General features: G+C 37.3%; 1 protein-coding gene across 1 annotated transcript in view; it reads right to left on the minus strand.

Moving 5' to 3' along the window:
- MMP16 (matrix metallopeptidase 16) overlaps positions 1 to 12,318 on the minus strand; it is a 351,178-nt gene that overhangs the window by 158,480 nt on the left and 180,380 nt on the right. Inside the window, exon 2 of the mRNA XM_081496834.1 lies at positions 243 to 391. Coding sequence (XP_081352960.1) covers positions 243 to 391 — 149 coding nt within the window. The remainder of the gene's footprint in view (positions 1 to 242; positions 392 to 12,318) is intronic.

Raw genomic sequence — 12,318 nt, forward strand, 5'->3', positions numbered from 1 at the left:
AATGTATTGCTAAACTCCAGATAAGTAAACTTAATTTTGTGTTTTATTTTTTTTATGAAATCGCAAGGGAGTTCGGAGTTAAAGTAGAGCTTAATAGATTCTTTGGATCTACTGAGTTCCAAAGAAATGCACACGAGACAAACCATTCCGTTGGTGGTTGGTGAAGTTCACTTAGAGTTCTTCAGACTACTTAGTCTGGCTCAAGAACTGAGACAGAAAGTATGCTGGTGCCCTTTACTTACTCAATTGTGTTTCGATCCACTTTTCCTGTCATGTTAATGCCGTAGAACTGCTGCATGGCAGCTAAGGCGGACTGCATGGTCTCCGCAGATCGCAGCACGGACATCCTGGGGTCACTCGGTGGAAGGTAGCCGTACTTCTGTAACCAAACCTGCAATAACAAGCACAGTAACTTTTAGATCAACTTCACCATTTTGCAGTATTTTTATGGCAATCAGTTTATGTATATAGGTGATTTCATACTTCACTTCCTCTTTAAGGACGTATCTTATTTAACTGTTTTGTCTTTATTAGCTTTAGGTTATTTTTCATAATTTCAGTATTTGTTACAGATCTAACAGATCCACAAACTCTAATTGTAAAGAAAAAGATTAATCATTTGTTTCAAGCTTAGACAGTATAAGGTAGTACAGTAGATAAAATCACAGAGAAGATCATTTCTGCCCTCTAGGAACTCAAGTTCCCAAAAATGAAGATATTTTTTCAACAGTATGACCCCCACTGAGATGTCTATGCAGGAAGGGGAACTTAATGTATATGTGCCACATCTAAAGTGTCACTTTCCTGAACAATCAGAGCACTGACTACAGCTCTCACAGCATCCTCACATGTGACCAATTATTCTATAACGACATTTGGGGCATGAATTCTATGCAACTGGTCTAGCCAAATGTAACTAGATATCTTCAAGAACAGAGGACTGTTGGGATGGGGAGGGAGGTGGGAAGGGGGTTCTGGAAGGGGAAAACATGTACACGCATGGTGGATTCATGTCAATGCATGGCAAAACTAATATTGTAAAGTATTTAAAAAAAAAAAAAAAACAACAGAGGACTGTTTCTCATGTAAAGGATATCCTTTCACTTATTTACTGTGGTTCATTTCAAACCAAATCAAGCAAGTGACCAAGCTTTTCATACACAGATGAAATCAGACTATTTTGTTAAGAATATCTGGCTCTCTCCTTAATGATTTCCTTATTCTAACTCTGCTCTTCTAGGGAGGAGAAATTTAGGGGGATAGAGAGAGGAAGATGTCGGTGTTGAGCCTAGTCATGATTACAGCCAAAAATCAGAGTCATTTCAGGTTAGATTTTTTTTAAATAGCCAAAACTTGGGTTATTTTAGGGGGTTGGGGAGAATCTCTACCACGGAGCAGATGGTGTCTAGTCTTACAATTCTATGCGTTCATTTTAAACGCACAATTATATGCCCAGCCTATATCTTATCCCATTGTGTCTTATTTCAATCTTCCATAGAGCTCTAAGATTTCTTAAAGTGCACTGAACTACCTGTCAAATGCAGAAAGGCCAAGTAATTCTGACTTTGAAACAGAATGAAAGTTTCTCTATTGAATGGAAGATATTCACCAGTATGTGTTTCCCCTCATACCTGAGTCTACTCATCATACAAATAATAATCCTATGAAACTGCAGCTTTACCCAATACCTGAGACAATTCCATTATGACCTTATAACCTTATAACTAAAACACAAAAACGCTATTTTCTCATTGAACATAAACAGCAATTATAGAAGTTAAATTTCACCAAAGGAACTCGATATTAAATACGTCAAAGTCTTAACATGTAAAATATAAGGTGGAATCTTTTGTGATATGTCCAAGAGTCAATCTCCCCAAAATACAGCACAACCCCTTGAAAATAAGATAAAACATTTATTCTGAAACTATTTAAGAAATTAGCAAATGCATCACTGTCAGGAAGGTTTATTGTTGAAACTCCATCTAGTAGATTCATCTACCACAAGTTAAAACATGGAAGACACTCTGCTCATGTAACCTACAGTGAATAGGCTGCCAGGGAAGACACATATTCAGTATCCTAGTCAACTGGAGTAGTGCAGTCTGAAACAGCCCTTTTTTCCTCCTGAACGAAGGAGAAAGATTTCACTGGCAAGATATTATTTGCTAGGAAATTCAATATGATTGCCATGCAATTTCACCCAAATTAGAAGATTCCATCGTGCTTTTTAACAGTACACATGCACAAATATTCTGAAATTGGACTCTTTATTTCCCCATAACATTTTGTTTGCATCCATTCCTCATTCACTATAGAGCTGACGTTGCTCGGTTACGTATAGGTGCTAAGCTACTGGCAATCATGTTTATGAGAATTGCAAAAAGAAAATTGTTAATAAGCCCTATGATTTATATACAAATAGAGAAACTATAAAACGTATACATTTAAGTGCATAGTGAAAAAACAGCATGTCCTAAAAAACACATATTTGATTTATGACTTATCCTTTCAAACAAATGAGTTAGAATTACATAAAAAATGAATGGTTATTTCTCTCCAAGTTTTATATTATATCATTCATCATGAAAGGCTTTTTTTCCCAAATGAATGAGAAGTGAATACCTGTTTTTAATTGTAGAATATCAGAAAGGCTAGATCTACCATTTTATAATCCTGACTAACAAAACAATGTCAATAAGATGATGGGTCACTTTGAGTTAACCTGACCATTTTTAATATCGCTGTTGTATGTTAGTCAAGAAATCTTCTCTGACATCATCAACAATTGACCGGGAGTAATTCTCAATTGAAATTTGCAATGCATCTCCCCACAAAAGAGTGGAAAATCAAGCATGACTATATTTGGTATCATATTAGAGTATGAAACCAGCAAGCTCTCAATAATATTTCTCATTGAAGCAAAACATGCTGTAGACAACCTTACTCCAGGTCCAGTTAAAAAGCAAGTGACTAAATCTACAATGCTTTCAAGTATAAATTTTATCTTATGTGCTTATCTACATAATATTCAATATGGAAAATACAGATGAAAAGAAGTACTTGTTTAATTTATTTTTTTAACCACCAAGGGGTAACTTCTCTTGAGTTCACTTTTGCTTTACATTATTTCAATTAAGCTGTTGAAACCACAGCATTCTGAGAGTCTGATCATTTTTGGTATGATAGGGAAAATGTCTGTACAAAATAGTCCTAAACAGTAAGAAGCTAATGTTCTCTGGATAAGAATAATTTGGTCAACATGGTGATGCAAAACTAGCCAGATAAAAGCTGAACTGTACACTCAGCATCAAGGGTAGGAAACCTCTCTGGCCAAAATTTACAGTGCTTTGTAAACACTGGTACTTTTTACAAATGAATGAAGATCAGGTTCAAATAGTGAAGATCAGGAATAAACACTGACTCAAATCATCATATAAGCATAGGAGTCTCTGGAATAAGTAAACTTATTTTCCTCTTATAGAATAAAACATGCTTGCTGTACAAATAGAGCAAGATAGGTGGCTTAGCACTTCATCATTCTGTAACAGTGAATGGGAAATTGGGATACAAAAGAAGTGACATAGGAAACAACCTTCATTCATAACTCTTTTTTGCTTTCTTCTAAATTATAATCTCTTATTTGATTAAGAAAAACTAAGGGATTCCCTGGTGACTCAAAGGGTAAAGCGTCTGCCTGCAATGCGGAAGACCCGGGTTCAATTCCCTGGGTCGGGAAGATCACCTGGAGGAGGAAATGGCACCCCACTCCAGTACTCCTGCCTGGAAAATCCCATGGACGGAGAAGCCTGGTGCAGGCTACAGTCCATGGGGTCGCAAAGAGTCGGACACGACTGAGCGACTCCACTTTCTTTCTTTCACAATGTAAAACTTGAAGGTATGCCTTATGCTACCAAGACTATACTATAGACATCCGTCCTCATATATTGTTATTTGAAATATATTCCTATTTTCAATATGAAAAACATATTGCTTCTCCTCGTTGATTGAAAATAAATTTGATCTATAATTGTTTGTGCCTTGATGCCTTTTTCAATGTTTTCAAATGCACATACTGGATAATCGAGGAAAATTTTCTTCATGGGCATGCATTTGGGGGAAATGATAGTGAACTTGAATGGTCGATGTGAGGGTTGAGAATGTATAAAGTCACCAGCATAATGTTTGTTCAGTAAGTCATATTATTATTTTATGATTACGGACTTGTCCTGAGCTCTTGAAATTTTTCCTAATGAAATTAAGATCTGTCCTTGGAACGAGCAAGACTGAAAACGCAAGTGAGATTTAAGTAGTCAAAATTGCGAGGAAAGACAAACTACGGAGGATACATAATCATATACTGCTTGAATATTCCCCAAATCCCAAAACAAAAAGGGAGGATGTACAATACGGCAATCAGCTTTTATTTTATTTTGCTCAAGGGATTAGCATGTACATTCGACAGCACAGAAAAAGTGTTGAGACAAAAGCTTCTCTCCGGGAAAACTTGACTCCTTTTACTGCCTGAGATTCAGCCGATCTCATTACCGCCAGAGCAGCCAACTACAGAACTTCAAAGGGTTCAACACAATTTAAGCTTGAATTACATTCTCTCTGTATTACTAATATATTCAAATACCTTGCTGTCTTGGAGACAAAACCAATTTCCTCACTTAGTGATTATCTAAATGGAGGTACAACCAGAAGAAGTCTGTTTCTTTTTTTTTTTTTTTTTTTTGCAGAGCAAGGAGATATATCAGGCAATAAAGGGCAAAACCTTTAATATTAAGTTCTGTGTCAACAGATTTTGCCATTACTAGAGGAGCAGGCCCTCACGTTTCAGTAAACTCTTTAAGAAAGAATGTCTTTGTCACTGCTATATAGTGTAATCATATAGTGAAAATCTGTATTAGTTGATTCAGCTATGCATATCCATATAGCAAGGTGGCATCCGGAAATATGGCCTTCAGTAGTAGTAACAACAGAAAGGAGACATGAATGGTTCTTATGACTAATGGAAAATGTAAGAGAGCACTTCTAGAATATATATCCTTATTTCAGACCAGCAATAAACTCTAGAGAAATAAATCTCGATCCAGCTGTTGAGACTAATAAGTTTTGTTACTGTTCAGTCACATTTGAATTTGTGCGACCCCATAGACGGTAGCATGCCAGCCTCCTGTGTCCTCCACCATCTACCAGACTTTGCTCAAATTCAAATTCATGTCCACTGAGTTGTTGATGCTATCTAACCATCTCATCCTCTGCGCCCCCTTCTCCTTTTGCCTTCAGTCTTTCTTAGCTTCAGACTCTTTTCCAATGAGATGGCTCTTCGCATCACGTGGCCAAAGTATTGGAACTTCAGCTTCAGCATCAGTTCTTCCAAGGAATATTCAGGGTTGATTTCCCTTAGAACTCACTGGTTTGATCTCTTTGCAGTCCAAAGGACACTCAAGAGTCTTTTCTATCACCACAGTTCCAAAGCATCAATTCTTTGGTGCTAAGCCTTTTTAATAGTTGAGCTCTCACATTCAGACACGCTGTAGTTCAGTTGCTCAGTTGTGTCAGACTCTGTGACTCTATGGACTGCAGCACCCCAGGCTTCCCTGTCCTTACTATTTCCCAGAGTTTCCTCAACCTCATGTCCATTGAGTTTGTGATGCTATCCAACCATCACCAAATGGAAAAACCATAGCTTTGATTATACAGATCTTTGTTGGCTGGTATCTTTGACTTTTAATATGCTGTCTAGTTTTGTCATAGCTTTCTTTGCATGGAGTAAGTGTCCTTTAATTTAATGACTGTAGTCACCATCTGCAGTGATTTTGGAGCCCAAGATAAATAAATCTGTTACTGCTTCCACTCTCTCCCGTTCTATATGCATTGAAGCAATGGAACCAGATGCCAGAATCTTAGTTTTTTAAATGTTAAGCTTTAAGCCAGTTTTTTTTCACTCTTTCTCCTCTTTTAACCCTCACCAAAAGGCTCTTTAGTTCCTCTTCACTTTCTGCCATTAGAGTGCTACCATCAGCCTATCTGAGGTTGGTGGTATTTCTCCTGGCAATCTTGATTCCAGCTTATGAGTCACCCAGCCTGGCAATTCACATGATGTACTCCGCATATAAGTTAAATAAGCCGGGTGACAATACGCAACCTTGTATATACTTATGCGTACTCCTTTCCCAATTTGGAACCAGGCTGTTGTTTCATGTCTGGTTCTAACTGTTTTTTCTTGACCCACATATAGGTTTCTCAGGAGACAGGAAAGGTGGTCTTTTATATCCATCTCTTCGAGAATTTTTCAGTTTGTTGTGATCCACACAGAAAAAAGGCTTTAGTGTAGTCAATGAAGCAGAAGTAAATTGTTTTCTGGAATTCACTTGCTTTCTCTGTGATCCAACAAATGTTGGGAATTTGATCTCTGGTTCTCCTGTTTTTCTAAACCCATATTTTGTATCTGGAAGTTCTAGATTCATGTACTGCTGAAGCCTAGCGAAAGGCTTTTGAACATAACCTTGCTAGCATGTGATATGAGCACAGTTTCAGGGTAGTTTGAACATTTTTGGCATTGCTCTTCTTTGGAACTGAAATGAAAACTGACCTTTCCAGTCCTGTGGCCACTGTTGAGTTTTCCAAATTTTCTGACATATTGAGTGCAGCACTTTTACAACATCAACTTTTAGGATTTTAAATAGCTCAGCTATTATCCATCACCTCCATTAGCTTTGTTCATAGTAATTCTTTCTAAGGCCCACTTGACTTCACACTCCAGGATGTCTGGCTCTAGGTGAGTGACCACACCATCGTGGTTATTAAAACTGTTAAAACTGTTTGTGTACAGTTCGTCTGTGTATTCTTGCCACTTCATTTTAATCTCTTCTGTTTCTGTTAGTCCTTACTATTTCTGTCCTTCGTCATGCACATCCTTGCATGAAATGTTCCCTTGATACTCCAATTTTCCTAAAAAGATCTTCAGTCTTTCCCTTTCTATTGCTTTCCTCTATTTATTTGCATTCCTCATTTAAGAAGGCCTTCTTATCCCTCCTTGCTATTCTCTGAACTCTGCATTCAGTTGAGTTATCTTTCCCTTTTGCCCTTGCTTTTCCCTTCTCTTCTTCCCTGGGCTGTCTGTAAAGCCTCCTCAAATAACCACTTTGCCTTCTAGCATTTGTTTTTCTGTGGCAGGGTGTTGGTCACTGCCTCCTGTACAATGTTAAACCTCCATCCATAGTTCTTCAGGCATTCTACTACTAGATTTAATGCCTTGAATCTATTTGTCACCTCCACTGTACAATCATGAGGGATTTATTTTAGGTCATACCTGAATGGTCTAGTGGTTCTCCCCATTTCCTTCAATTTAAGCCTGAGCTTAATAAGGAGCTGATGATCTCCAGGTCTTGTTTTTGCTGATAAGCTCTTTATAGAGCTTATCCATCTTTGGTTATCGGCAACATAATCAATCGGATTTCTGTATTGATCTAGTGATGTTCATGTATTGAGTCATCTTTTCTGTTGTTGCAAAAGGGTGTTTCCTATGACCAGCATGTTCACTTGACAAAATTGTTAGCCTTTGCCCTGCTTCATTTTGTACTCCAAGGCCAAACTTGCCTGTTATGCCAGAGGTATCTCTTGACTTCCTACTTTTGCCTTCCTATCCACTATGATAATATGGGTATCTTTTTTTGGTGTTAGTTCTAGTAGGTATTGTAGGCCTTCACAGACCTGGTCAACTTTGGCTTCTTCTGTATCTGTGGGTAAGCAGAGACTTGGATGTTGAATTGTTAGCCTTAGAAATGAACCAAGATCATTCTGTCCTTTTTGAGACTGCACCCAAGTACTGCATTTCAGACTCAAGTTGACTACGAGGGCTATTTCTTCTAAGGGATTCTTCCCCTCAGTAATAGATACAATGCTCAGCTGAATTAAATTCGCCCATTCCCATCCATTTCAGTTCCCTGATTCCTAAGATGTCAATGTGCAATCTTGACATCTCCTGCTTGACCATGTCCATCATACCTAGATTTGTGAAACTAACATTCCAGGTTCTTACACATTTTAGTTCTTTACATCATCAGACTTTATTTTCACCACCAAACACATCCACTGCTGAGCGTCATTTCCGCTTTGGCCCAGCCACTTCATCTTACTGGAGCTATTAGTAATTGCCCTCTGCTCTTCCCCAGAATCATATCAGACACCTTTCAACCTGGAGAGTTCATCTTCTGGCATCACATCTTTTTGTCTTTTCGTACTGTCCATGGGCATCACCTATTCAATGGACATGAACTTGGGCAAACTCTGAGAGATTGAGGGACAGGGAGGCCTGGCATGCTGCAGTCCAGGGGTTGCAAGGATTCAGCCATGACTTGGGGATTGAACAACAACTGTCCATGGGGTTCTCCAGGCAAGACTACTAGAGTGGGTTACCCTTTCCTTTTCCAGAGAATCATAGTTTGGCTAACTCTTCAGTATGATCTGTTCGTCTTGGGTGACCCTGCATGGTATGGCTCATAGCTTCATTGATTTATGCAAGCCCCTGTCATGACAAAGTAATGATCCATGAAGGTGTTCATCAATGCTCTAGTATAAAATTAAGATATTGCTACTCATTTACTCAAGTGAGTCACAAAGGCAATAGCCATATTAAAACTTCCTCACTGACAGGCCTCAACATGCAGGGAGAACACATTAAAATGATGCACAGATAACCTAACCCTCTTCTCTGAAAAAAATTAAATGATTAAACTAATAAATTTATTAGGGCATGAAAGGATGTATTTTAGATATTACAGACATTAGTGGAGAGGAAGCAAAGGGAGGTAGATTTATAGTTTTATTTAACCTGAAAACTCACTTTGCCAGTCCATATTCTTAGTTGTGACAGTTATATCAGGTATAGTTTTCATTTCAGCTAATGTTTGGTATGGTCAAATACAAGTTTCACATACCCAGTGATTAAACAATCTCAGTTATAGTATTTAGTATGGAAGAACATGGAAAAGGGTGATAAGTATATTTTTATAATAACACTTCCACTTATATAATTATATATATATATTTAATTATATTGGGACATACAGTTTAAAAGTTATTCACTTCATGTTAAATTGACATTTTTACTAATAAAATATTTAAATTATTCTGATATAATTAAGAGTTTCTTAATAAAATGCAACTGAAAGAATGCACTTTTAATAGGTAAGTTCTTAATGTTATCAAGTTAGTTTCCATTTTCCAATATGAGACTTCTAAACAAAATGGCAACCCACTCCAGTATTCTTGCCTAGAGAATCCCGTGGACAGAGGAGCCTGGTGGGCTGCTGTCCATAGGGTCACACAGAGTCAGACACGACTGAAGTGACTTAGCATGCATGCATGCAAACATATTTGTTAAATTCTGTTATTAACCAAAATAAGCAATAAAACCTGACCATCCCTTATTATTTGCTATCATCAGCAAAATTATCTAAATTTGAGGACATTTTCCACAGATATGTCATATATTTACTGAGTATAAAGAATGGTAGAATATAGAACCTGAATTTTCTAGTCTGAAAAGTGGATATAAATATGAATTATAGCTACCTATTAGCCCAAAAGTGCTTCCCTGGTGGCTCACTGGTAAAGAAATTTGCCTGCAATGCAGGAAACTGACTCAAGAGATGTGGGTTTGATCTCAGGGATGGAAAGATGCCCTGGAGGAGGGCATGGCAATCCACTCCAGTATTCTTGCCTGGAGAATCCCACAAACTGAGGAGCCTGGCGGGCTACAGTCCGTAGGATCCCAAAGAGTCAGACATGACTAAAGCAACTGAACACATTAACAAACAATGTTTTGTGGGAGTAGTCATTCAGAATAGGTCAAAATGAAAATTCTTAGTGTAAGTTAATGAGGCAGAAATTAGGCCCCTCGGCATAAATCCTCCTGGAGCGCTGGGTCACCTCAGGCCAAAAAAAGTACCAGAGAGGGGGTGCAACCCCACCCATCAGCAGATAATTGGATTAAAGCTTTACTGACAAGGTCCTGCCCACCCTAGCAAGACCATTTTCCCATCACCCCCCCACCCCCCACCCCACCTCAAATCAGGAAGCTTAAATAAGACAGAGATAAAATATTAAAAGCAATAAGGGAAAAAATGACAAATAACATACAAGGGAATTCCCATCAGGCTATCAGCTGATTTCTCAACAGAAACTCTACAAGCCAGAAGGGAATGGAATGACATATTTAAAGTGATGAAAGGGAAGAACCTACAACCAAGAATACTCTACCCAGCAAGACTCGCTTCAGATTTGATGGAGAAATCAACAGGTTTCCAAACAAGCAAAAGTTATGAGAATTCAGCACCACCAAACCAGTTTTACAACAAATGCTAAAGGAAATTTTCTAGGTAGGAAACAAGAGAAGGAAAAGAAAAAGGAAATAAACTCAAAACAATTAAGGAAATAATAATACTTACTGATAATTACCTTAGATGTAAATAGATGCATGTGTACCAACCAAAAGACAGACTGGCTGAGCAGATGAAAACGTGTGCCTGTATGCACTACCACCTACCACATCACTCTGCTGGACCCCCCAAATTGTAGGCAATTATTTTATACTGTTAAGTTAATCATGTTCCCATTATGTCTTGCAATTGTAGTTACCTTTTATTTTTTGTCTGGCTATTGACTGTAAAAACTGATAAACATCTTTTACTATTGTGATTATGTAACTATTACTTAATACTTTTGTATCATGATTGGTCAACAGAAAAATAATAGAATTTTGTATCACCAAAACTACCATTTAATGCAAAACCTATAACCACTTTTTAAAATCCAGATGCATATCAGAATTATCTTGGAATTTCTTGAAAACTACAAATGCCCAGGTAGTGCTTTTTTTTTTTTTTTGGCCAGAGCTCCAGATATGAGCATGAGCAGCCATGTTTAAAAACAACTGGACTATATGAGGATCTTTTAATTTTATCTAATTTGCTTCACTTTTTCTATTTCAAATCCCTTTTCATTTATCTTGTATTTTCCAATTTCATCATTTCTTCTTATTTTTTATTGTTCTTTTCCAAGCCTTTATCAAGAGTAGAAAAGCTTTTGTATACATATGTATAAATATCATATATAATACATATTTTAGAAAACTTATTAATATATGCCTAACTAAAAAATTTATGACATTCTGATTCTACTTGTTTGAGTTAATAGAAATAGAATGCTAGATTTCTAATTTACAAAAAATGGATAAGCAACAAGCAACAAAGATTTACTCTATAGCACAGGGACCTATAGTCAATATCTTTTAATAACCTATGCTGCTAAGTCGCTTCAGTCGTGTCCGACTCTGTGTGACCCCACAGACGGCAGCCCACCAGGCTCCCCCGTCCCTGGGATTCTCCAGGCAAGAACACTGGAGTGGGTTGCCAGTTCCCTCTCCAATGCATGAAAGTGAAAAGTGGAAGTGAAGTCGCTCAGTCGTGTCTGACTCTTAGCGACCCCATGGACTGCAGCCTACCAGGCTCCTCCGTCCATGGGATAATGGAAAATAATTTCAAAAATGATATATGTGTATATGCATAACTGAATCACAAAAAAATGAATTCTACTTTTTGAAATTAAGCAATGCTTATCTTTTGCCAGTTTTTTAAAATGTCCTGTGGATATCTAAGAATGTATGAGATACAAAATTGTAAGTATATTTGTGGATGATATAATTAATATAAATTAATAGAAATATAAATCTATTAATTAATAACATCATTCAAGATGTTTCTATTCTTATTTTTCTGTACTTGATAAAATATTGTCAGAGAAATATTAATATGTTTCACTGTGATTACATATATTTTTTTCCCTCATATTTCTTCTGATTTTTGCTTTATGCATCTTTGTTTCTCTGTTTAATGGTTTATGACATATATTTTCTTTGTGAATTGTACCTTTTATCATTAAAAATAATCAACTGTTTCATTTAAAATATTAATTAATTAATTAAAAAAAGACAATTGCTCTTAATGGGATTCTATTGTATGCGAGTCATTGTGCTGGACAGTTAGAGTGCTATGATACACTGTCTCTTTATCTGTCTTTATTGTAAATTTTCTAAAAGACATTAGTAGTAGTAGTGACAGTCACTCAGTTGTGTCCAACTCTGCCACAGACTGTAGCCCACCAGGCTCCTCTGTCCATGAGATTCTCCAGGCAGAAATACTGGAACGAGTTGCCTTCCCCTTCTCCAGAGGACCTTCCTGACTGAGGGACTGAACCTAGGTTTTGTGCATTGCAGGCGGATTCTTTACCATCTGAGCTACAGAGTTG

The sequence above is a fragment of the Giraffa tippelskirchi genome, chromosome 6 (genome assembly GCF_054371585.1).
Source record: "Giraffa tippelskirchi isolate mGirTip1 chromosome 6, T2T-mGirTip1v1.2.pri, whole genome shotgun sequence".
Taxonomy (NCBI): Eukaryota; Metazoa; Chordata; class Mammalia; order Artiodactyla; family Giraffidae; genus Giraffa; species Giraffa tippelskirchi.